Below are 23,991 nucleotides of genomic sequence, written 5' to 3'. Positions count from 1 at the left end.
TTTGTTTTTCAACAGGACAATGACCCAACACACCTCCAGGCTGTGCAAGGGCTATTTGACCAAGAAGGAGAGTGATGGAGTGCGGCATCAGATGACCTGGCCTCCACAATCACCCGACTTCAACCCAATTGAGATGGTTAGGGATGAGTTGGACCACAGAGTGAAGGAAAAGCAGCCAACAAGTGCTCATCATATGTAGGAACTCCTTCAAGACTGTTGGAAAAGCATTCCAGGTGAAGCTGGTTGAGAAAATGCCAAGAGTGTGCAAAGCTGTCATCAAGGCCAAGAGTGGCTACTTTCAGGAATCTAAAATATAAGTTGATTTGGTTACTACATGATTCCATATGTGTTATTTCATCGTTTTGATATCTTCATAAATATTCTCCAATGTAGAAAATAGTAAAAATAGAGAAAAACCCTTGAATGAGCACACTCCCTTTAAGAGTGTGCTCCTAATCTCAGCTCGTTACCTGTATAAAAGACACCTGGGAGCCAGAAATCTTTCTGATTGAGAGGGGGCCAAATACTTATTTCCCTCATTAAAATGCAAATCAATTTATAACATTTTTGACATGCGTTTTTCTGGATTTTTTTGTTATTCTGTCTCTCACTGTTCAAATAAACCTACCATTAAAATTATAGACTGATCATTTCTTTGTCAGTGGGCAAACGTACAAAATCAGCAGGGGATCAAATACTTTTTTCCCTCACTGTATGACACACACGCACACGCACACACACACACACATACACACACACACACACACACACACACACGCACAGTTTCTGTTTATTATAATTGTGTTGCCTTGCAACCTGCCTCCCGACTTCTCCTGAGAAACACAGCCGATATAATATTTTCCCTCCATCTTCCGTGATGCATCATGCATCATTTTAATTCTCCAGTTGTCTACAACATAAAAAAATATCCAATCTTCTTCACTACTTAAAGTCTGGGATTTGGAATGCTGTCCAATTGTCATTTTCTCTTTGGGAGCCAGTTTGTTGGAGTCAGTCACACTTTTCCTGTTGTATTTGTAAATGTAAGAAGAAGTGAGATATTTGTAGAGTTTGTAGATATTTGTAGAAGTAAGTTTCTGTGTTATGAGCTACTGTACTGTACAGGTCCCATTTGTATGTTGTATTGGTAGATGAGTTGGGTAGTATGGATTCAGGTTGCTGTGATGTAACCTATTAGTGCCTACTGTACTGTACGCTAAGGTGGTCAAGCGTAAGCAGTGGAGTTCAGCATGGTCGGTCGCTCACTGTGACTGTCCTGGTTTTGGCCAGTCAGCACTCTGACTGCTCCGAGGCTGTGTGTGTGTGTGTGTGTGTGTGTGTGTGTGTGTGTGTGTGTGTGTGGTGTGTGTGTGTGTGTGTGTGTGTGTGTGTGTGTGTGTTTCCTGTTTCAGCCCAGCGTTGACCTCCTGACCCCTCTGATTGGCTGTAGGCTGATTAGCTACAAGCTGTGACTATCAACATCCTCCTCAGTTCACTGGAGCCAATTTGACCGTCTGTTTACAGAGACACTTTACATCAGTAGTGTCCTTATACTGGCATACTAGAAGATACCCATAGACTTCCAGTCATTGCGCTAACGCTAGTTAGCATTGGCTCGGAAAACGACCTCTAACTTCCTTCATACTGGACACAGAGACATAAAATGCTATCCATGAGTTCATCTGACTCTGGGGAAGTAGATAAAGGGCGTGGTTGCCAAAATCCCAAAGTATTCCTTTAAGAAAGTATCTTGAATCTTTCATAGGGAATCTTGTAAATGCTACTGAAGTCATGGTGGAACTGATGAAAATTTTAATTTTATGAAGCAAGTGTCACTTAGTTTAGTTTGTGATTTTACTCTGTCCATTTGTTGCCTTCACCTCAAACACATGCAGGTGTTTAATCTGAAACACAGCAACATATTTGTTATGTAACGACAAATAACAGATGTTCAACTTCATTTCTTTTCACTCAGTTCTGCAATTGCTCATCCCTACTGCATAAATAGCTGAACAGTTTAGGATTATTTCACAAGAAAACCCACCAAATGGGCAATAAACGCAGATGGAATCGTAAAAAAAAATAGCACCATCACGAATGTGTATGTATTCTAAATGTGTTAGGTAAGGCCCTACACAGCCTGTTAATATTTCAGCATAGTTCACCACTATTACGACATAACATCCGTATGCATTTTTTTACTAAATAGTCACCAAATAGCACGGGTGTATACATCCATGTTGGAACAGGCATAGCTGTAACACGGTATGCACACACTGTTCTCTGTGGGCTTCAGAGGCAGAGGACATTCACTCACTCTCTCTGTTTCAGTGAATAGAGTAGTGTGAATGACAGTAGGAGTATTAGGAAATATTACAAATATTAAGAAATACATAATTCAGGAGCTTTTTTGGCGACAGTGGTGGTTATAGGAGAACAAAAAGAGAGAGTGAGAGAGAGAGAGAACAGAGAGCGTGAGGGGGAGGGAGGGAGTGAGAGAAGAGAGAGGGGAGGAGACAGCATAGAGGAGAGAGCTGTGAACGTACCCAAGTCAGATGATTTCCTCTCCTTGCCTCTCACTCTACGGGTCTAATGTTTCCCTTCCCTGCTAATGAGCTGACAGAGAAGGAGGGCACACAGTAGGACGTGAGGGAGGGAGAGAGAAAGAGCAAAAGAGAGGTAGAGAGAAGTTAGTCAATGGTAGTACTGGGAATGAGGAATGAAGGGAGGCAGGGAGAGAGAAAGAGATGAGCCCAGGACAGCAACACAATTAGACCCAACCAAATCATGAGAAAACAAAAATATAATTTCTTGACACATTGGAAGAATTCGCAAAAAAAACTGAGCAAACTAGAATGCTATTTGGGCCTAAACAGAGAGTACACATTGGCAGAATACCTGACCACTGTGACTGACCCAAACTTAAGGAAAGATGTGACTATGTACAGACTCAGTGAGCAGAGCCTTGCTATTGAGAAAGGTCACCATAACCAGACCTGGCTCTCAAGAGAAGACAGGCTATGTGCACACTGCCCACAAAGTGAGGTGGAAACTGAGCTGCACTTCCGAACCTCCTGCCAAATGTATGACCATATTAGAGACACATATTTCCCTCAGATTACACAGATCCACAAAGAATTAAAAAACAAACCCAATTTTGATAAACTCCCATATCTACATGGTGAAATACCACAGTGTGCCTTCACAGCAGCAAGATTTGTGACCTGTTGCCACAAGAAAAGGGCAACCAGTGAAGAACAAACACCATAGTAAATACAACCCATATTTATGTTTATTCATTTTCTCTTTTGTACTTTAACCATTTGCACATCGTTACAACACTGTATATATACATAATATGACATTTGAAATGTCTTTATTCTTTTGTAACTTCTGTGAGTGTAATGTTTACTGTTAATTTTTATTGTTTATTTCACTTTTGTTTATTATCTACTTCACTTTGCTTTGGCAATGTTAACATATGTTTCCCATGTCAATAAAGCCCTTGAATTGAATTGAGGGAGAGAGAATATGGGCATAAGGGGTGCAAGTCATTTCCACGTTATGAAGATAAAGAGGTGAGCCCACTTGTATTCATATGCACTCTTTTGTATCGACTTAATGGAAAACCTGTACACTGTAAAGGGGTTACTGTGAATTTAACAGTAGCTTACAGGCAGCTCGGTGTCAAGTACAATTCTGTTTTTCATATTACAGTACAGCTACTGTAATATAAATACGGTATCAAAGCAAATACCGTTTAATGACACAAAGTACAATACTGTACATTTGACTATATTATACTATAAAAAGGTAAATGCACCTGTAATCTAAATGAATGAATGAATGAAATTCATTGAGGGGTGGGGCTTGTATTTCACAGTATTTGACTTAATTAAAAGTGATTTGTGCCAGCAGGTTTACTGCTAGGCTTACACATTAGAGCACATGAATGAATATTTGGTGTTAGATATCACTTGCACTTCTAGAGGCTTTAACAAAGGCTTCCACTCTGGCAGTGACTACAGGGCAAAACCAACCAAAAGGACATAGCAAAATGCGCAACCGTTTAAGGTTCAATACTTGCTGCCCCTCCAATCTGTCCCCTATACAGTTTAAGTTGAATGGGCTCTTTAAGCATCTAATAGTTAAATTAGTACAGCATTCTGACTCACGGGTGCAACAAATATAGCCTTCTACAAGGCATGCCTCAAAATATGCTATAAACAACAATACCATGCACCCACTAGTGGTCAAAAGGTTTTTGGCGCTCTAAAGATATGGTACGGTACTGTATTCTGTGGCGTGGAATTACAGTACCATTCACAATACAGTAATGTTCCCACAATGCACCATAATTTACAGTATGCTGCAATTAAACATTTAAGAGTTTTTTTAAACTTTTGATAAAACCTAAAGTGTCCATATAAATTACAGTTTTCCATTACAGTGTGTGTTGAACCCTGATTACACTTCAGTCTGGTCACAGATAGAACAAGGAGACAGATGTTTCACCGGATGTATAAATCTAAAGCATCCGGTTGGCATTTCCACTCACTACCAAATATGGTGAGGAGAGAAAGCCCAGTGGCTGGCAGTGGGAGAAGATGGAGCGAGATGGAACTGGGCCGACATTCTGCTGATTTTCTCATTGAAGAAAAGCCGATCTCAATACAGTTTTCTGCCCCCAAAACCAAATCTGTTACAAATTTTGTAGACCCTTTGCCAAAGTTTCTAAATATTGTGTTGTTTAGGAGGAGTGTAAGGGTGAATTTAGTTATTGCACAAGCACACTTCTCAGAGAAGTTGTTCCCTAACGGAAATATGCAAATACATGCTAGGACGCGCAAATAGGATCTCGGTAGCTCGTTGCTTGGCTCTGTCCACCTGCTTGCTTATTCTGCCCACTATGCTTATTTTGCTCCCATTGAAATTGATATAGATGATCTATCTTGGGTGAGTTATAAGTATATTTGGTCTGGTGTTTCACCTCAGCTTTTTCTCTTTTCATATGGCCCTTTCTTCTCTTTCTGTTGCCCTCTCTTCACACCCTTTTTTCCTCTCTCCCTCCCGCTCTCCTTCTCTCCGTCTCTGGTGTTATGCCATGTGTGTGACTGGCGTCGGCGGTTAGAGCTGTCTAGCTAGAGAGTAGGAGCTGTGGTGCAGACAGACAGAACGGAGGATCCACCCTGGCACACTGCCAGCTGTTTTGATGTCTCCAGATTGTAGACTGGAGCCTGTGTTTGTGTGTGTGTGACACAGGAGGCTGCTGAGGGGAGGACAGCTCATAATAATGGCTGGGATGGAGTAAATGGAATGGCATCAAACACATGGAATTTTGAAAGGATCTGTTGTACACCCGACCGTTGCTGATGTGCAGGAGATAAGGAGTAACACTGAAATGAAAAGGAATTTCTGCACCCTCAGGATCAGTGCACAATTTTCTATTTAATTAGGCTGATCTCTCGGTCGCCAGACCTTCATCAGAGCATACAAATACACACAATGGTAATGTGTGTGAATGCAATCAGGCATGAGGAGCAACACCTGTGTACAACACAAATGCCAGGAGGCACATCAGCAATCAATTATCTCAGAAACATTGTGCCTTGATCAAGGCAGTTAAGGTTTTATATTTCAGTATATTTTTTACATCATTTTTTACCTAATTCCTTATGTAATTGTACATAAAAATAATAATAATAATGAAATAAATAAAAAATAAATATATATACACTAGCGTTCAAAAGTTTGGGGTCACTTAGAAATGTCCTTGTTTTTTTATTTTTAAAAGCACATTTTTGTCCATTAAATAATATCAAATTGATCAGAAATAGAATGTAGACATTGTTAATGTTGTAAATGACTATTGTAGCTGGAAACGGCAGATTTTTTATGGCATATAGTAGACGTACAGAGACCCATTACAATCAACCATCAGTCCTGTGTTCCAATGGCACGTTGTGTTAGCTACTCCAAGTTTATCATTTTAAATGGATAATTGATCATGAGAAAACCCTTTTGCAATTGTGTTAGCACAGCTGAAAACTGTTGTTCTGATGAAAGAAGCAATAAAACAGTCCTTCTTTAGACTAGTTGAGTATCTGGAGCATCAGCATTTGTAGGTTCGATTACAGGCTCAAAATGGCCAGAAACAAAGACCTTTCTTCTGAAACTCGTCAGTCTATTCTTGTTCTGAGAAATGAAGGCTATTCCATGTGAGAAATTGCCAAGAAACTGAAGATCTCGTACAATGCTGTGTACTACTCCCTTCACAGACAAGCGCAAACTGGCTCTAACCAGAATAGAATGAGGAATGGGAAGCCCCGGTGCACAACTGAGTAAGAGGACATTTACATTAGAGTGTCTAGTTTGAGAAACAGACGCCTCACAAGTCCTCAACTGGCAGCTTCATTAAATAGTACCGGCAAAACACCAGTCTCAACGTCAACAGTGAAGAGGCGACTCCGGGATGCTGGCCTTCTAGGCAGAGTTGCAAAGAAAAAGCCATATCTCCGACTGGCCAATAAAAAGAAAAGATTAAGATGGGCAAAAGAACACAGACACTGGAACTCTGCCTAGAAGGCCAGCATCCCGGAGTCACCTCTTCACTGTTGACGTTGAGACTGGTGTTTTAGAATAACTGTTTCTGACTCATATCGATGCCACATAGGCTGTTTTCACAGGGATTCTTTACTTTCTAAAGGCAGTTAAAGAAATGTTTGATACCATTCCATCAGTTCCGTTCCAGCCATTACTATGAGCCTATCCCACCAACCTCATGTGATGTGTGTTTGTGCGTACGTGGGTATATGTGTATGTGTGTGTATGTGTGTGTGTCTGTCTGTGTGTGTGTGTGTGTGTGTGTGTGTGTGTGTGTGTGTGTGTGTGTGTGTGTGTGTGTGTGTGTGTGTGTGTGTGTGTGTGTGTGTGTGTGTGTGTGTGTGTGTGTGTGTGTGTGTGTGTGTGTACGTACGTGTGTGTATGGGTGTGCAGCTAGCAGGCAGAAAAAGCTGTCAGAAGAATTAGCCTTCACATCTCCATGCATGGTGTACCATACCACCCGGTGGCTAAACACAGCTACTGCATATGGTGTGGGAGGAGGAGCAACGCAAACACACACACACACACACACACACACACACACACACACACACACACACACACACACACACACACACAGGGAAAAGAGGCAGAGGAAAAGGAGGGAGGAGAAGAGGAAGGAAAACGAGTAACGAGCGATGCCGCAACGAGACCCATTTTGAATAGCAGAAGACACACACACACTGCATTCACCACCCAGTCTGTCATTCACCATGAGATGTGCCTGTACTGCATTGCACTGCACCTTGCCTACCATCTGGGTACACATAAACACACACACAAACGCACAAATGCACACAGACACAGTCTACCCCTTCCCTACCATCTGGGCACCCACCTCCACCCTCCGCTCTCTCTCTCTGCTACAACAATATTTAATACAATATCTAATTACCAACTGAAACTGGATGGATTAGAGAGAGAAGCAATGAGGGGGAGGGCATTTAGGATGCATTCAGGAGGACATTTATGATGTGTTCAGGAGGGCATTTAGGATGCATTCAGGAGGACATTTAGGATGTGTTCAGGAGGACATTTAGGATGCATTCAGGAGGACATTTAGGATGTGTTCAGGAGGACATTTAGGATGTGTTCAGGAGTACATTTAGGATGTGTTCAGTAGGACATTTAGGATGTGTTCAGGAGGACATTTAGGATGTGTTCAGGAGTACATGTAGGATGTGTTCAGGAGGACATTTAGGATGTGTTCAGGAGGACATTTAGGATGTGTTCAGGAGTACATGTAGGATGTGTTCAGGAGTACATGTAGGATGTGTTCAGTAGGACATTTAGAATGTGTTCAGGAGGACATTTAGGATGTGTTCAGGAGGACATGTAGGATGTGTTCAGGAGGACATTTAGGATGTGTTCAGTAGGACATTTAGGATGTGTTCAGGAGGACATTTAGGAGGCGTTCAGGAGGACATTTAGGAGGCGTTCAGGAGGACATTTAGGATGAGTTCAGGAGGACATTTAGGATGCATTCAGGAGGACATTTAGGATGCGTTAAGGAGGACATTTAGGATGAGTTCAGGAGGACATTTAGGATGCGTTCAGGAGGATATTTAGGATGAGTTCAGGAGGACATTTAGGATGCGTTCAGGACGACATTTAGGATGAGTCCAGGAGGACATTTAGGATGCATTCAGGAAGACATTTAGGATGCGTTCAGGAAGACATTTAGGATGCATTTAGGAGGACATTTAGGATGAGTTCAGGAGGACATTTAGGATGCGTTCAGGAGGACATTTAGGATGCGTTCAGGAGTACATTTTAGAAACTTTCAGGAGGACATTTAGGATGCGTTCAGTTCATTTAGGATGAGTCCAGGAGGACATTTAGGATGCGTTCAGTTCATTTAGGATGAGTCCAGGAGGACATTTAGGATGCGTTCAGGCCGGGAAAGATGTCTGCTTGATGTCTGCTTAACTAAAATATTTTCCTAAAATGTGTGTGTGTGTGTCTCTGTGTGTGGTTGATTGGACAGTGTAGTGGACATGACAGTGCCATATCCTGACAGTGGTCTTCTACAGGCAGCAGGGCTCAGATAAAGCTGTTTTACAGACTCAGCTCCAGGCAGGGGGAGGGCCACATTAGATTTTGGCCCAGGATAATAGCCACCTCTCTGGCCTTGGAACTGGCAATATTCTCCATGTCTCTCCATGTTTCCATCAATCTGTTGATAATGATAGATTTAAAAAATCCAATGAACCAGCATATCTCTATCTCTGCCCCCCTCCCCTCTCTCTCTCTCTCTCTCTCTCTCTCCTCCTCTCTCTGTCAATCTTTCCACCAAGTTGGCAAGTTGTTTCTATCTTCTCTAAATTTACCAGCCAGTCTGTCTACTTCCTCCTTCCTCAGTAGTGTACACTAAGATATTCAGACTGAGTGGTCTGGAGAAGCACTGGAGAATGGAGGCATAATATATTCAGAGACAGTGGTCTGGAGAAACACTGGAGAATGGAGACAATATATTCAGAGACAGTGGTCTGGAGAAGCACTGTAGAATGGAGACATAATATATTCAGAGACAGTGGTCTGGAGAAACACTGGAGAATGGAGACAATATATTCAGAGACAGTGGTCTGGAGAAGCACTGTAGAATGGAGACATAATATATTCAGAGACTGTGGTCTGGAGAAACACTGGAGAATGGAGACAATATATTCAGAGACAGGGGTCTGGAGAAACACTGGAGAATGGAGACAATATATTCAGAGACAGGGGTCTGGAGAAACACTGGAGAATGGAGACAATATATTCAGAGACAGGGGTCTGGAGAAACACTGGAGAATGGAGACAATATATTCAGAGACAGGGGTCTGGAGAAACACTGGAGAATGGAGACAATATATTCAGAGACAGGGGTCTGGAGAAACACTGGAGAATGGAGACAATATATTCAGAGACAGGGGTCTGGAGAAACACTGGAGAATGGAGACAATATATTCAGAGACAGTGGTCTGGAGAAACACTGGAGAATGGAGACAATATATTCAGAGACAGGGGTCTGGAGAAACACTGGAGAATGGAGACAATATATTCAGAGACAGGGGTCTGGAGAAACACTGGAGAATGGAGACAATATATTCAGAGACAGGGGTCTGGAGAAACACTGGAGAATGGAGACAATATATTCAGAGACAGTGGTCTGGAGAAACACTGGAGAATGGAGACAATATATTCAGAGACAGTGGTCTGGAGAAACACTGGAGAATGGAGACAATATATTCAGAGACAAGGGTCTGGAGAAGCACTGGAGAATGGAGACCAGTGGCGTGTATTCATGGATGCCAAGGGCAGCCAGGCTTCCTAAAACAATTGATCCCCCACAAAAAATAATAATACTAAAAATAAAAACATGTATTAATTTTTCATCTCTGTGTTTCATACTTTTCCTTCAATTTGCAAGAGGCTGAATGTATCTCACAGGAGAAAACATCCGAGCGAGCCAAACAGCCCCCCTCTTTATGTCTCTACGTGTTGGCCATCCATCTGATGCTGTCTGGTCCAAACGAGTATGACATTGTTGCAGCCCGTAGCATTGAAGGCAAGGGAAGCCAGCGAGCATCTGGCCTCCCTTGACAAAAAATGTATAAAATAATTGCCAATCAGCGTTGAGCTAAACTGAGCGAGCTCAACTGTGAATGGTCCTGGCACACCAAAAAAAAAGTGTCAAGGGAAGCCAGCTTGGATTTGGCGTCTCTCCTATGAAATCCCATTGAGAGCATACGTCATTGACAGAAAAAATTTGAATTGTTGCATCTCCTTGTGTTGTTGTCCTCCGGTGGCTAGCTAGCCAGCTAGCTAAAATTGGCCCTTTCCTAAATTAGCTACGGATAGAAATAGGGATTTGGACTTGAGCTTTTACTTAATTCTCCATACTGGCCAATGATTATAATGATAATTCTGATCCAACCATTAATTCATACACTGTTGTGCCCCTGGCCTGAGAGGATGGAAGTTCAATATGTAGCAAGGAGGGTGATTCAACATGTTTTTCTACTTGCACGAACGTGCACAGATGCACATACTCAGACGTACACAGAAACCATGGACAGTCAAATCATATTTAGCTTAAGTTGATTGGACTAAATTGTTTTTGGTATCTTGTAGTTGTCGCTGTATTAGACTAAGCAGAGGTGATTTGATGATGTTGAAATGATGAAGTTGAAATGGTGCTGGAATAGTGGAGGCAGCTCCTGTTTTCTTTGTGTCTTGCGGTAACTCTCTATGGTTCTAAATCAATAGTTGTTTAGTGGTCCGAAAATGTCAGAAACATGACCTTCCTTGACCATGCTGTAGGTCATGTAACTGTCTGTTACTGTATATGCAATATGCTTTGTGGACTTCACCGGACATAGGCTGCTAACCGGTTTTGTGATAAAACAGGTGTGGTTGAATTTATTCTGCCACTGTGTCTTCTTATTGTCTCGGCCTTTAGGCCTATATATCACAGTAGTGGGGGGGCGGGGGGGGGGGCGGCTTGGCTTCCCCAGTGATTTTACCTATGCACCACTACTGCTGGAGACATAAGATATTCAGAGACAGGGTCTGGAGAAAGACTGGAGACATAAGCAGGCTGAATAATGAATGATGCCTGTAGTCCAATTCTTGCTGTTTGTTATGAATGTTGAACATACATTTCTCCAAACCCCCTTGGCGACTGTAATTCGGCGATAGTTGAATTGGATTGGGTGGATCAGGCCTGGTGGTGCTATAGGGGTGGCTGTGACATGCGGGTGACAGCTTGGCTTGCCCTCTTGCAAACCTCCACTCAAGGGAGGAAGGGAGAGAGACGGGGGAGCGGGGGAGTGGGGGGGCAGGGAGAGAGGGTGAGAAAATGAGAGACAGAGAGGAGAGGGTGGAGAGAGAGAGGAGAGGGTGGAGAGGGACCTCAACCATGTCCCCCTTTTTAAGATTACTGCCTAATTTGTTTCTCTAAAGCAGTCTGTCCCCTAGCTAGATGTTGTTGCCTCCTCCTTGTTTTCGTCTGAAAATCAAGAGAGCGTGAGGTGTCACACAAACACACACATATACACACACACACACACACACACACACACACACACACACACACACACACACACACACACACACCTTACAAAATGGCGAGAATAGATGCTTACCATATTGTCCTCCACACCTCTTCCTCTCCTCCCTTAACAGGTTCTGCTTGTCTTAAAGCAGGCAGTGAGTTGGTCGCTACTTGCTCCGTTTCAGCTTCAATCCCCCTGCTTTATTTTGATATTACACATGGTTGTGTGCCATTAAAAATGAAGTGAGTGCTGCTCCAACAATGGATGTTTGACAGGTGCCCACTTTGCATTTGATAATGATGCTCTCACATGTCAGATTTCATATTTCCACATCGTTCTCAGAATTTCTTATTTACGCTGCTAACTGCCTGACAGCCTGTTATACGCATCTCAACAGAGACGGCAGCATCCTAGGCCGTGTCCCAAGTGGCACCCTGTTTAGTGCACTACTTTTGACCAGCACCTATCAACAATAGTGCACTGTATAGGAAATAGGGTGCCATTTGGGACGAATCTCTGGATGAGATGCAATGTTTATGAATTTATTCAGATTGTGATTTCACTCAGATTGTGATTACTTGTTTTTATCTAGCTAGGGCTGACAAAGGCCCAGTATTAGAGTACAGAGCACCATTGTGTAACTCTACAATTCTCTGTAATTGTGAAAGAACTCATAGGCATTCTCGACACAAGTAAACAACACATTAATCATTTGGATTGTTGTCTGTGGCTTGCCGTAGACAGAGAGGAAAAGGAGAATACCTGTGGTCATTATGGTCACATGTACAGTAGGATATATTCATTCAGGTCTAGTTCAATAGAATGTACCACAGATGTATGAATATAAATACTATGACATGGCAATTTCACAGGTCATATGGACAGCTAATCCAATAGGACATATGAGGGAAAAAAGTGTGAGTGAGGAAGGAAAATGGATGTTGACTTAAACATGGTTAGGGCCTGTACCATGTAGAGAGACATCTGATAGAGAGGAGATGTGAGCAGACAGAGATGAGTGACTGCAGAAACTTCTGCTCTCTTTCTCTCTCTCTCTTCTCTTTCTCTCTACCCTCTTTCTCTCTCTCTCTTTCTCTCTCTGTCTTCTCTCTCATTTCTGCCTCGCTCTCTCTCTTCTCTCTCCCCTCTTTCTGTCTCTCTCTTTCTGTCTCTCTCTCTCTCTCTCTCTCTCTCTCTCTCTCTCTCTCTCCCCTTCTCTTTCTCTCACCCCTCTTTATCGCTCTTTCTCTCTCTCTCGCTCTCTCTCTCTCTCTGTACCTTCCTGGAGTGACTCAAAGTGAATGCGAGATAGATAGTTACCATGGTGAAGAGGATAAAGGACTATCTTTTTGGCTGAGGTGAGAGATAGCGTCTAACTTCAAGAAAGGGAATCAGGACAATTTAGGAAAGTGGTGCGAAAAGGAGAGAATATCAGATTTGCGATTTAAGTATAATAAACAATCCCATTGGAAAGTAGACCTGCATCTTATGTCCCTTGCAGACTTCCACACACTGCCTAATTTTACTTAGTAGCCCATCCAAACAGCGCTCATGTTGTAACGGGTCATTTCTAGCAGTAATAATACCCAATCTTTATCCCATTTATACCCTCTATGTCAGATGTTGTCACTAATATTTCTGAGGTCACAAAGTCAAATGGATTCACACATGATATTTAAGATAGCCTACTATTAACATGGACCATCAAGCTATGTCATTGTCTATTTTAGGACTTGGGGGTATCAGAAACAAATGTGTAAAAAATAATTTGATGAATCTGGCATTATTTCCATTATCTCAAATCAGGTAGGCTAATACCAAATTTCAGTCTGAATGAAGTATATTCTTTTGAGTAATTGAAATGCATCAGAACGGGATTGGAAATTTCAGAAAAACATCAGGGATGATGATAATCATTGAGCAATCTCTGTGTATGATCTTTTGTGAGAATCAATTCATTTCCCAGAGTGATTCTGTGCAAATTCATCACCCTCCCTTCTAACTATTCCTGCTCAGCTTGGGTGTGTTGTAGATGAAAACACATACGTGTTCCTGAGAGTCTTATCTTTCAGGGATGGGTTATAGTTGCTAATAGCTCCAACCGTTCAGAAGGTAGGCGTATTATATATTTTTTATCAAATCCAATTTTATTTGTCACATGCGCCGAATGCAACAGGTGTAGAGCTTACCGTGAAATGCTTACTTACTTACGCATAGCTAATAAACAGCGAGTGGCAGCAGTGTAAAAACAAAGGGTGTCAATATAAATAGTTTGGGTGGCCGTTTGATTAATTGTTCAGCAGTTTTGGGGGTAGAAGCTGTAAAGGAGCCTTTTGGTCCTATACTTGGTGCTCCGGTACCGCTTGCCGTACGGTAGTAGAGAGAACAGTCAATGACTTGGGTGACTGGAGTGTTTGACAATTTTTGGGGGCCTTTTGGGCCGGTTATCAAACGTTACCCACGAAACCGCGGTTCTACAAATTAAGCACGCATGCACCACGCACACACGCACACATAGACACACACACACACTTTGCTTTAGCAGCCGGGCGGGAGACAGACAGTTTAGCGGCGAGCCCTCATTTGTCACACTGTCCCTGTCACCTGAAGCGTACCCCAGGATGGGAGGTGGTGAGGGGGAGGAGAGGAGGGAGAAATTGGATTTGGGTGAGGGATTGTGTCGGAGCAGCGGAGTCATCCCATGGGGGATGGATGTGACATGAGGTGTGTTTGACGACGAACCTGTGTGTGTGTGTGTGTGTGTGTGTGTGTGTGTGTGTGTGTGTGTGTGTGTGTGTGTGTGTGTGTGTGTGTGTGTGGTGTGTGGTGGTGTGTGTGTGTGTGTGTGTGTGTGTGGGAACATTGGCATCCTATTATCTCCTCTCATCCCTTACCTCTGTCTGTCTGAGGCACTAATGGTTTTGTTATTGGGTTCTGGTTTGTTTGGTTACTGGGAATGATGTTACACCCTCTTCCCTCAGTGTTAAACAATCTGCCCAGCATCGTTGTACACTAAAAAAGGAGAGTTCCTCAAGGGTTTCGTTGGGAAGGTTGATGGTACTATGTGGAACCATACAAACCCATATAACCCTTTGCGCCCTTCAATGGTTCTTTGCAATTCAAAAAGGGTTCTTTCCTCTCTATTAATTATTCAAATGTAGGGGCAGCGGCTCATTCAAATATGTTGGGGTGTGGTTTCTGTACAGTTCTTTTTGTGCAACCATGACTGATAGTGTTGTTCCAGTTGATCTAATCTGTTGTGTGACGCTATTACATGTTATATTTGACTATGGCCAGTGATGGTGTCTTGTGAAAGACTCACGTATGGCCTTGAGAACGGCTGACTAAGTCAGAAGTTCTCAGTTCTCTCATCATGGACCCCCAGTCGTTCCAGAGCTAGCACACTTGATTCAGAATAAATACAATTGCCTGTCCTGAAGACCTCTATATTGGTCCTCTAATACTGGACTAGTAAAGGCCCAGTGCACTACTTTGGTGATATATTTGTAACTAAATGTATTGGAGTGTTTACCAGCATTTGTAACTTGAGTCTGATAATTACCTGTGCAAAACAGTTAATCTGATAATACTTGTGGAATATAAAAAGACTTGCTTGATATTTGTTTTCCAGTTTCTTGAAATACTTTGCAAATGCAACTTATTTCTATGTGAAAACTGAAATGGTCTATTCATTCCTTTTCCATTTAAGTAGACACTCTTATCCAGAGCAACTTACAGTAGTGAGTGCATACAGTTATATACTTTGTCCCTGTGGGAATCAAACCCACAACTCTAGCATTGCAAGCACAATGCTCTACAAACTGAGCCACATCATCACAACACATCATCACAAACCACTTGATGTCTCAATGTTCTCAATTACTGTATTGGTCATTGTTTTTCTTCATAGTGATGGAAAGTCTACAGGTACAAACCTAGATGACCAGCCTAGGTACAGTACAGTAATGTGTATTTACATTAAGTGGTGTGTAAGGATGTTAAATGAATACTGCACAAAAGGTGGTTGTTTTCCATGTTATTTGAGCAAAACAAACATTTAATTTGTATAGTGTCTTTGCCCATAACTTTGCACCTTTTGATGTAAATTATTGAGGACAGTGTTTTGTTGTTTCTGGATTGCATTCGAATGACAAGGGCAGAGAAAGGGACAGGGCAACAACTCTTACAATTCCAGCTATTGAATACTGCAAGATCCTATTCTTAATTATATAACTTTTTTTGCCAAAGTAGAGATGCTGAAATTTTTTGGGGCCCGTTCTAAAGACGTCTATATAGCTGTCCGCTAATAGTAGTAAAGGCACTATTTTTGTGACATTATTATTATTATTATATATATTTGTAAATCATTTATTTTCCTATTAATATTTGTAAAAATAAAAAATAAATATGGGGGTGTTGAAGCACCCTCAGCACCCCTACTTCCCGTGGCTATGTTCTTTATAGAAACATTCTCCACAAAGGTTTTATGAAGAACCATCAGGAAATCCTTCAATATAGCTCCAAAAAGGGTTGTAACCATAGCAGAATGCTTTTTGGATGCTAAATATAGCCTTTTTTTATGATTCATTATAGAACCTTAGTAATCTGTTATTTATAACACTATACAGGTTCCATTTAGAACCTTCAAAAAAAGGTTCCATACTGTATAGCACCAAAAAGGGTTCTGCTGTAGTATTACAAGTCAAATAACCCTTATTTGGCACTATATAGAACCATTTGTTTTTAGTGTGTAGAGGAAACAGCTGCCTGGGTTCAAATACTATTTGAAATCATTTGAAATCCTTGAGCCCAAGACATAGTCATTTCCCTGTCTTTATACCCCATCTTCATTTTTGTCTCAAGGTTGATTGACCATTAGAGTGGTGGTGTGGTGGTTTTGCTCTGACTGCAAAACCCTGTTAGGCTGTCTAACCGTGTCTCCAAATGGGACCAGGAGGATCTCTTCAGTCTGAAGAGCCTTTGAGGTTTTGAGACTGTTTATGTATTCAGTCAAGGTCTTGTCACCTTCAAATACATGTGGTGGATGAGCATGGACTTGGAAACACATGAATATGTACTGGTTGGTGGGAATCTGGGACTGTGCCTGAGAGCTCTTGATCCAAGGCCCTTGGTATAAGCAGCAACAAACATAACCCATGTCGTGTTAATAGTCTGTTTATTTTCAAGTAGAATTGATAGCTGACTTAATTTACTTTGATTTTATAACATAACAAATGTTCATATCGCAACAATATATATTGTTATATATTATTTATCGCTCTCCTCACTCTCTCTCCTCTCCCACTACTCTCCTCCCTCTTTCTTCTCCTCCTCTCCTCCTCTTCCCCTTGCTTTCCTCTGCATCCCTCTCTCTCCTCTCCTCCCCTGCTCTCCTCCCCCTACTCTCCCCTCCTTCCCATCTCCCTCTTTCCTCTCCCCCCGCTCTCCTCCCCATCACCCTCTCTCCTCTCCTCCCCCCTACTCTCCTCCATTTCCCATCCCCCTCTCTCCTCGCCCCCGCTCTCCTCCCCATCACCCTCTCTCCTCCCCTCAACTCTCCTCCATTTCCCATCCCCCTCTCTCCTCACCTCCCGTTGCTCTCCTGCCATCTCTCCCCTCTCCCCCTCTCCTTTCCTCCTCCCAGATGCGACCATCCTGAGTTATGACGGCAGTAAGTTCATGAAGATCCAGTTGCCGGTGGTGATGCACACAGAAGCAGAAGACGTGTCGCTACGGTTCCGTTCTCAACGGGCATATGGCGTGCTGATGGCCACAACGTCACGTGACAGTGCCGACACGCTGCGCCTGGAGCTGGAGACCGGCCGCGTTCGCCTGACGGTCAACCTAGGTAACGCCACACGGTGTAGCCGCACGCCACACAGTTACAACAAAACTCACATGGTGCACATAGCCTATGACATGACCACAACAAACACATAGCTGAAGATGACTCACATAGGTTCATGACTCACATAGGTTCATGACTCACATAGGTTCATGACTCACATAGGTTCATGACTCACATAGGTTCATGACTCAAACCTGATATAACATTTAGCAACCTCGTCATCCTGAAAACAGACAGACATTTTCTCTATCTTACATCTATGTTACACTCACTCTCTATCATCTTAGCTATGGATATGCTGATGATATATATGAAATGCTGTATATTATGTTGAATAGAAGGGGATGGTATGGAACCCTTCAGTGGCCAGAGTCTGCGGCTCTCCGCTCACTGCCAAATGAGCACGCTGTCGTTTTGGCCCAGCAGGGAATGCTCTCTGTCCTACCCCACCCCTACCCCACCCTACCCCCAAGTGACTGTGCAGTAAGAGCATACATTGTTAGTATGTCTATGTGATCCTGGTGGGAATTGAACCTATGACCTTGGCATTGCTATAGCCAAGACCATTAGCCAAATATAAGCCATACTTCCCATTAGCACCAAAAGCCAAATATACTGTCAGCCCCATACCTGTTATTATCCAAATTGGCTGGCTCTGGCCACTGTTTTATATGGAACCTTTTTCCATTATAGCCTTGGAACCTAATTACTGGTACCTTCTCTGCCCCGTTGAGGTCCCCTCTGACTATACTTACTTTACTTAGAGTTTTTAGCTCCTGGTGGAGAAAAGCCCTCAGCCTTCTACAGTCACTGGTCTCAGGTCTGTGCTCTGTAACAGTTGTAAGAGTGGTGTCTAATATCTAGTAGTGTCCCTCCCATAGAATTAAATAGACCTGACCAAAATGGCTGCCATTATCAGCACATTCTAGAGCTATGCAGGCCGTTGATATCATCCACTCTATTGTATTACATGTCTCTATGGTCCCTCTACTGTCTCAGTAGTCTTATAAACATCACTGACAAATCAAATCAAAGTGTTTTTGTCATGTGGACAGTACCACAGCAGGTCTAAACGCTGACTTGCAGCTCTTCCTCAGCAGTGAAAAATAAATGTGAAGTAGCAAAGCTAATCAATAGACAATAAGTAGATGAATACAAATAAAAAGTGCACAACAATCGGTAAAAAAGACAGGGTCGTAAAAATAGTTCATAAAAGAGAACAAGGTCAGACTGTTGACCGACCGAGCCTTCCCCAGAGCTCATTTACATTTTAGTCATTTAGCAGACAATCTTATCCAGAGCGACTTGCATGAGCAATAACGGTTAAGTGCATTGCTCAAGGGCACATCGGCAGTATTTTCACCCTAGTCAGCTTGGGGATACGAACCAGTGACAATTTGGTTACTGGCCCAACGCTCTTCACAAGCTGGGCTACCTGCCTAGGACAAGGCTCTAGTCGGCCGTTTATGTGAGGCTGAGCGTAGCTCATAGAGTGATGAAAGTGCAAAAACAAACAATCGAGAGATATAACTTCTGATATTAATATTTATTGTTGTATAATACTCTTTGCCTTTTGTCTGCACGCCCAGTTCTCAGCGTGCTATAGATAGTGTGTGTGTGTGTGTGTGTGTGCGCGTGCGTGTGTGTGTGTCTATTTGCTCTCCTCATGGAGCAACGGAGAGAATCCGCCTCTGGAAATGTTAGATATCTCCCAAACCGGGCATGGCTGTGGGAAATGATAGCCATCTATTTCTCCTTTCCGCCGGTTAAACAGAAATGGGCTTTCTAAACAGAGGCATTTAGCGGTGCATGCAAAGGAGAGGGCATGGGATTGGCAGAACTTTCTGTCTGTCTGTCGACCACAGGGAAGCCTGTTGCCGTGACACCCAGGGCGACAGCGCCTCACACTGACACGGGGCTGACAACCCACATCACCACGGTTACGGGGCTGACAACCCACATTGCCTCGGTTACCATAGATGTCTTCTGAAATCTGATCTGATGATGACAGCCAAGATGTTTTTGTTTACATTTTCTTTTTTGATTTCTTTTGGACAGATTTTAATACTTTCTTCGCTTGGTTTCACTTGCCCTTAGATCGCTAGGTCTCCCTTCTCCCTCTGTCTTCTTTCTCTCCCCTCTCCTCCCTCACTTTCCCCTTTCTTTGAAAAGCAGAGCATTTCCTGTGCGGGCTGGCTGGCGTTGGTCTTTGGCTGTTTGCGACCACTTTTCTGCTGTGGTTGACGACACACGACTGGCAGGGCCACATGGGTAGAATGTCTGGGTCTGGATCCGGTCAGCTCTCTCTTCTCACAGCACAACACTGACTCACTGTATATAGTCAGAGAGAGAGAGAAAGAGAGAGGCTGGATAGCAGCAACAATATGTAGTTGTTTAAAAATAGTAGCAGTATTTGTATACTAGTAGTAGTAGGTAGTACAAGTATTAGTTGTAGGTCCACATAGTAGTGCTAGTAGTAGTAGTAGTAGTAGTAGTTGTAGGTCCACATAATATTCATAATAGTAGTAGTAGTAGTAGTTGTTGTTGTAGGTCCATATAATAATAATAATAATAATACTAATTCTAATAATAATAATAATAATAGTAGTAGTAGTAGTAGTAGTTGTTGTATGTCCACATAATATTAATAATAGTAGTAGTAGTAGTAGTAGTTGTTGTAGGTCCACATAATATTAATAATAGTAGTAGTAGTAGTAGTAGTAGTAGTTGTTATAGGTCCATATAATCATAATAATAATAATAATAATAATAGTAGTAGTAGTAGTAGTAGTAGTAGTAGTAGTAGTAGTAGTAGTAGCTGTAGTAGTAGTAGTTGTTATAGGTCCATATAATCATAATAATAATAATAATAGTAGTATTAGTAGTAGTAGTAGCTGTAGTAGTAGTAGTTGTTGTTGTAGTAGTAGTTGGTCAAATTTGAACTCATTACAAGGAATAGGTTTCTAGCAGTGGTGAAGATGTTCTGTGAGAAAAGCCTCTGTCACCAATGGCATCATGCCTGACATTCAGTATGAATCCTTTGAATTGGTTAAAAAAGGCTACTGGACAGTGGTCAAATTGAGGCATGGTGTCTTTGAATGCCCTATCCTACGTCTAAGATGTTAGACTACCCATCATCGCTACCAAGTGGCCCAGCTCGACCATGACCATGTTCCGATGCTCTCTTGTTGCAGATCTCATAGGTAAAAATATAACCACCTCCTCTGTCAAGGAGACCATTTTATTTGGGACTTTTACCAGGAAATGTTTAATTAAAAGGTTAATAATGTTTTGTTACTTTTCTGTAGAAATATATTTTTAATCTACAAATCATTAACACTAAATATTCAAACTTTGATTGAGTGATATAGGTTGGTCAGTCAAGGCCTTCCGGTTCAGCACACACACTACAACAACCTAAAAAATATAGCACTGTGAAATGCCCTTTACTGACATAAACAACTATATAACTAACTCATTTGATTGGCACTGTAAAGTAGTAGTTGCCATGCTCTTCCTACCACACCCCAGCAACTTTTACCTGAGCCAGGTGTGGAGGAGGAGAGGGCCATGGTAGAGAGCATCATGGTGTGGTCCCTGGGTCCGTGTGTCGTCCCCAGAGGGGTGGGATGTTTTAATATTGTCTGCAGCTGTCACAGTGAAGGATTTGACATCTCATCTGTTCTCCCCCATCTAGACTGTATCAAGATTAACTGTACTACCAGTAAGTAAAGACTGCTCATATTTAATACTCTACCTCCTTTGTTAATACTATTTTACTGTTACTCTTTTATCTGTATTCACAACGTTGTTTATTCATGAATGTAGATCCCTCTTTAAACAAACTACACCTATATAGGCCTTATTTTTTATTTTATTTAACCTTAATTTAACTTAAAAAGGGTTTATGAAGCTTTTATTAAGCCTTACATTTTGTTGTTTGTTTAAAGTGTGACCTGAATGTATGTGATCTAAATGTGTGTGCCAGAAAGTAGACTATTTAGGTACAAGCTATATAGATGTCATATGTTTTACATTATGATTTCAGACCAGTTTGACAAAGATGTGCAATATTTATTATTTTCTTCCCCACCAGCTAATGGTGAGAAATTGCTATTTAAAAGAAATCACATTTCCATTATGATTCCAATCAATTTCCTATACCTTGGATATACATATTATGTATGATATAGACCAGTATAGACCAGTGCATAGCATACAGACCATTTCATGGGAGATAATGGACTGTGCATTATAGTATGTTCTGGGCCTCAGTCAGGCAGTGTGAATCTGCATCTGCTGTCCTACAGAATACTGACTGCTTGAGAAGGGGAGGGAGAAGGCAGAGGATGCATGGAGGGATAGAGGAAGGAGAGGGAGGGAGAAGGCGGAGGATGCATGGAGGGATAGAGGAAGGAGAGGGAGGGAGAAGGCGGAGGATGCATGGAGGGATAGAGGAAGGAGAGGGAGGGAGAAGGCAGAGGATGCATGGAGGGATAGAGGAAGGAGAGGGAGGGAGAAGGCGGAGGATGCATGGAGGGATAGAGGAAGGAGAGGGAGGGAGAAGGCGGAGGATGCATGGAGGGATAGAGGAAGGAGAGGGAGGGAGAAGGCGGAGGATGCATGGAGGGATAGAGGAAGGAGAGGGAGGGAGAAGGCAGAGGATGCATGGAGGGATAGAGGAAGGAGAGGGAGGGGTTGGAATTAATGAGGAGCCCCCAACATGGCAGTCAACAGTAATTTTTCACACTCTGTTGTCTCTAATTACCAGCCTTGATGACGCTCCTAAATTCAAACAGACTGATATAAAACGCATGCTTGGAAACAGAGGTATTTTAGCCACGGATGATTTTCTCCGTTCCCTTGTTTTCAATTTATTTTAATTTTTTCACCTTTCTCTCCGTTCGTCATTCTCTTCTTGTATTTTATTTTCACCTTTCTCTCTGTTCGTCATTCTCTTGTATTTTATTTTCACCTTTCTCTCTGTTCGTCATTCTCTTGTATTTTATTTTCACCTTTCTCTCTGTTCATCATTCTCTTGTATTTTATTTTCACCTTTCTCTCTGTTCATCATTCTCTTCTTTTCTTTCTTTCTTCCCTCAGTCTATCTTGGCGCCTGGTAAATTAATGAGGCTTTTCAAAGCAAAGAGGAAATACGGAGTGTGATTTTATTATTCTCATTAACCTGCCTTACAGAGCAGAGAGAAAGGGATGGAGAGAGTAGGACTGCCAGGAGGGAAGGAGGGAGGGACGGAGGGAAGGAAGGAATAAGGGATGTAGCGGAAGGAAGCGATGTGAGAGGGAGGGAGGGATTGAGAAATGGATAGGGTAGGGAAAGAGATAGTGATGGAGAGAATAGGACTGCTAGGAAAGAGGGAGGGAGGGACAGAGAAAGAGAGAGGGAAGGGGGTATATGAGTGTGGAGCTACAGAGGCTACATTGCAATATTTTAGGAGGAAACTTGTCCTTGTCCTTGTATTTATAATTCAGGGACATTGATGAATTAATGATGGAAGAAGAGTCCTCAAGAGTCAGAAAAGATGAGCCGTCCTTTCCTGTGTTCCATACTGCATGCTGCATACACACTATATCTCTAGGGTTTACCTTCACTTCCATCACACTGACTCTCCTCCACTGTTATGGAGAAACACACTCCCAGCAACATGACATAGTAAGCTCTGTCTCCTCCATCCAGATTGTCTTCATCCATTCTGCATCCAGTCCTCTTAGTCTGGCTGGGGGTACGGTTGAGTCACACGAATGGATGCAATATATGATAGGGTACATATGAATTTATATCTGGAGGCTGGTGTCATAGGAAGGTCTGTGTATAGGGGCATCAAAAGTTAGGCTATTCTATAGCATTACCCGTCAATTCCAATGGTGATTTTCAATACCTATCTCTATGCTAAATAGCATTTCATGCAACTAAGAATTCTGCATCCATTGTGTACATTGTGTATGCAAATTGATGGTAAACATGCCGACATTCCATACACTTTCCGTCCTTAAGCACAATGCTAATTCGTGGAATCACAACTACAGTATAATCTCTGCAAACATTGAACATCAAACACACCTGTAGGGCCTTCCACACATATGTATTCTTGTACATACCAATACATTCCCATCACTAAACAAATCTGTACATAGATTGTCTTTATTTCAAATACAGCACTAGGATCTAGTGCCATGTCTCTGTGTAGGTAGCTAATCTAAGAAATATGTTTACATACATACACATAAGCAGAAAAGGAATTGGGTAGTGGAGATATATTCTTTAGTAAATCATTTTTTTGACGCATTTAAAGCAGCAATCAGCAGTTACTACATCCATTTTTGGTCTCATAAATGAATGATATGTATCCATTGATTCTTGAAAAATATAACTTATAAATGCCTCATGAGCTTAGTTCAATTGTCGTACCCCATCAGAACCCAAAGTATGAACTTGTTTTACTCCAATGTTTGTTAACAAAACATGGTTAAAACTATAATCAA

General features: G+C 42.1%; 1 protein-coding gene across 18 annotated transcripts in view; it reads left to right on the top strand.

Moving 5' to 3' along the window:
- Window positions 1-23,991, top strand: part of LOC106589744 (neurexin-1a) — a 517,413-nt gene that overhangs the window by 211,648 nt on the left and 281,774 nt on the right. For 12 of the 18 annotated variants that reach the window (XM_014180042.3, XM_014180038.3, XM_045709958.2 and 9 more), the window contains 2 exons: window positions 17,287-17,490; window positions 21,188-21,214. In XM_014180042.3, coding sequence (XP_014035517.1) covers window positions 17,287-17,490; window positions 21,188-21,214 — 231 coding nt within the window. The remainder of the gene's footprint in view (window positions 1-17,286; window positions 17,491-21,187; window positions 21,215-23,991) is intronic. The other 6 variants (XM_045709960.2, XM_082970529.1, XM_082970531.1 and 3 more) reach the window with 1 other exon arrangement.

The sequence above is a fragment of the Salmo salar genome, chromosome 28 (genome assembly GCF_965601325.2).
Source record: "Salmo salar chromosome 28, fSalSal1, whole genome shotgun sequence".
NCBI lineage: Eukaryota > Metazoa > Chordata > Actinopteri > Salmoniformes > Salmonidae > Salmo > Salmo salar.
The sequence above is the reverse complement of the archived record's forward strand: the minus strand, read 5'-3'. Positions and strand labels throughout refer to the sequence as shown.